The 2,500-nt window shown below is 45.6% G+C and overlaps 1 protein-coding gene across 2 annotated transcripts in view; it reads right to left on the bottom strand.

Annotated features, from left to right (window-relative positions):
• The window catches only part of LOC125028226, a 10,031-nt gene that overhangs the window by 14 nt on the left and 7,517 nt on the right, over nt 1-2,500 (bottom strand). For both annotated transcript variants that reach the window (XM_047617629.1, XM_047617630.1), the window contains 2 exons: nt 1,309-1,485; nt 1-1,073 (listed from right to left, as the gene is read on the bottom strand). The exon at nt 1-1,073 is cut by the window's left edge and continues 14 nt beyond it. In XM_047617629.1, the coding sequence (XP_047473585.1) occupies nt 871-1,073; nt 1,309-1,485 (380 nt within the window). In that variant the 3' untranslated portion in view covers nt 1-870. The remainder of the gene's footprint in view (nt 1,074-1,308; nt 1,486-2,500) is intronic.

Here is a 2,500-nt window from a genome sequence, read left to right as displayed (position 1 = left end):
ACTACCACCTTTACAGTCGGTTTGGTTAGGTTTGGTTAGGTCGGGTCAGGTCAGTCACTGACTACTGAAACAAGGTTTTACGGAGTACACACAATATAATCGTCTTATCCGTACTTTGTAATTAAATTGATATAAACAACAGTATCAGTATCTTCTTGTATTTACCGATAACACGTGTTTATCCCATACCATTTGTACGCTTGTACAAATGGTACGTCTTCTTGGGTGGGTCTACACTTTTATTTCTTATTTTCTGATCTATTCATCGACTTATTTTTCAAGTTTAGATGCACTTGACAGGCTTTCGATGTTCGCCTGAAAGTATGTTATAATTAAATTGATCTAGGTCAAATAATCATCATCACGAATGTTTCAATTATTTTTAAAAATACCAAAGTTTACCATGGCATCAATCATCGACAAACTGGCAAGTGCACATTCGCTTTGATAACAAAAAGTGAGCAAAATACATACAACAAGCGTGAAAATAGCACAGTACATTTTCCCTCCTTTTTTTTTTGGTTCGTTTCTTAGGAAGTATATATTCTAAACCATTCAAGAGACTAAATGTGTTCAAGATTTGAGGATGAAAGGCATATAGTTCAGTGATTTAGACTAAACTATGTTGCTTGTAAAAGAATGGTTCAGTTACCGTCCCCCATCTCAGTTCTTTGCCTGTAGCGTCTCTTGCGATGTAAAGTTCTCGTTTGTCCCCTTCCTACATTGTGCTGCCCATTTAGCAATAAAATTACCAAGACCAAGTAACTGAACCACAATTTTCAAGTTTCATCAGTTATCAACAGCCTGGTATAACTGGCACTGGCACCAGGACTAGCACGAGGAACCGTTGTCCTGTCGGAGGTCCTCACTTCATGGGACTTCTGCGTTAGCGAGATCTGCCTGGCACAGCAACCTGACTCTTGTGCCTCTGTATCCATGGGTTAAATCCCCGTTCACTATGCCGAAGTTGTAACCTGAGGCAATGACCCTGTTGAAAAGGCTGTTTGCTTGATTGTAGGGCACGCCGTCTCCCCAAACGTTTCTGGGTGATAGGTCGACTGACACCATAGAGCCTGCGGAGGAATAGAACTAAGCGTCACTTTAACCCGTGCGAGAAAAGAGAACCCGATGAACGATATGAGGACATCAGAAGATCATTCATAGTGACGAGGTTCGATATGGTATTGATTCTTTCTGTTTTCTCAAATAGATACCATCCATTCTTCTCTAATATCGTCTGTCACCTTCTAGTTACCTATCTATCCCTCTCACGCACACCTCTACCCATCACACCCCATCCCTCCTCACCATCTCTGTCGAAGAACTCCTTGAGGACGGCCATGGACTCGAGGGAGGAGAAGGACCCCAGTCGGAAGCCGGGAAACCCGCTGCACGTGGCCGAGGCGTCACCTGCAATCAACATCCCGCTCACGGTCAGGTATAGGCGCCCGTCCCCTGCCAGCCAGAAAGATCCGTCTTGGGTGGCTGGGTGGAGAGAATGAGGAACGGTGCCAGGAATAGGGGCCGACGAAGGTGTAGAGGATGGGGATTGGTGACAGGAGTAGAAATTGATGAGAGTTTGATTTCAGGAATAGAGACTGATGACTGTAATGAATGGTTATTCATGTTAGTGATAAGAATAGTGATTGATGATGGTGAAAATAATGCGGACTGGTGGTGATAGTTGTATCACCGGGGAGCAATGGTGGTGGGAATGATGATCGATGAGGATAGTGACGATAATGGTGACTGGTAATGATGGTGAAGAAGCTCTCCAACAGAATCGTTTAATTTTTTTATCTGGCTTTGTTAAATTCTCATTCTTAGTCTCCTCTTTATCTATTTGCTAGACATAAATCACACACTATTCCAAACCACACACACACACTCTCTCTCTCTCTCTCTCTCTCTCCCATCTCTTCCTCCCTCCCTCTCTCTTTCTCTCTCTCTCTCTCTCTCTCTGTCTCTCTCTCTCTCTCTCTCTCTCTCTCTCTCTCTCTCTCTCTCTCCCTCTCTCTCTCTCCCTCTCTCTCTCTCCCTCTCTCTCCCTCCCTCCCTCCCTCTCTCTCTCTCTCTCTCTGTCTCTCTCTCTCTCTGTCTCTCTCTCTCTCTCCCTCTCTCTCCCTCCCTCCCTCCCTTCCTCCCTCCCTCCCTCCCTCCCTCCCTCCCTCTCTTTCTCTCTCTCTCTCTCTCTCTCTCTCTCTCTCTCTCTCTCTCTCTCTCTCTCTCTCTCTCTCTCTCTTTATCTCTCTCTCTCTTTCTCTCTCTCTCTCTCTCTCTCTCTCCCATCTCTTCCTCCCTCCCTCTCTCTTTCTCTCTCTCTATCTCTCTCTCTCTCTCTCTCTCTCTCTCTCTCTCTCTCTCTCTCTCTCTCTCTCTCTCTCTCTCTCTCCTTCCCCTCTCTTCCTCCCTCCCTCTCTCTTTCTCTCTCTCTCTCTCTCTCTCTCTCTCTCTCTCTCTCTCTCTCTCTCTCTCTCTCTCTCTCTCTCTCTCTCTCTCT

Source organism: Penaeus chinensis, chromosome 8, assembly GCF_019202785.1.
Source record: "Penaeus chinensis breed Huanghai No. 1 chromosome 8, ASM1920278v2, whole genome shotgun sequence".
Classification (NCBI taxonomy): domain Eukaryota; kingdom Metazoa; phylum Arthropoda; class Malacostraca; order Decapoda; family Penaeidae; genus Penaeus; species Penaeus chinensis.
This window is presented reverse-complemented; position numbering and strand designations above follow the sequence as displayed.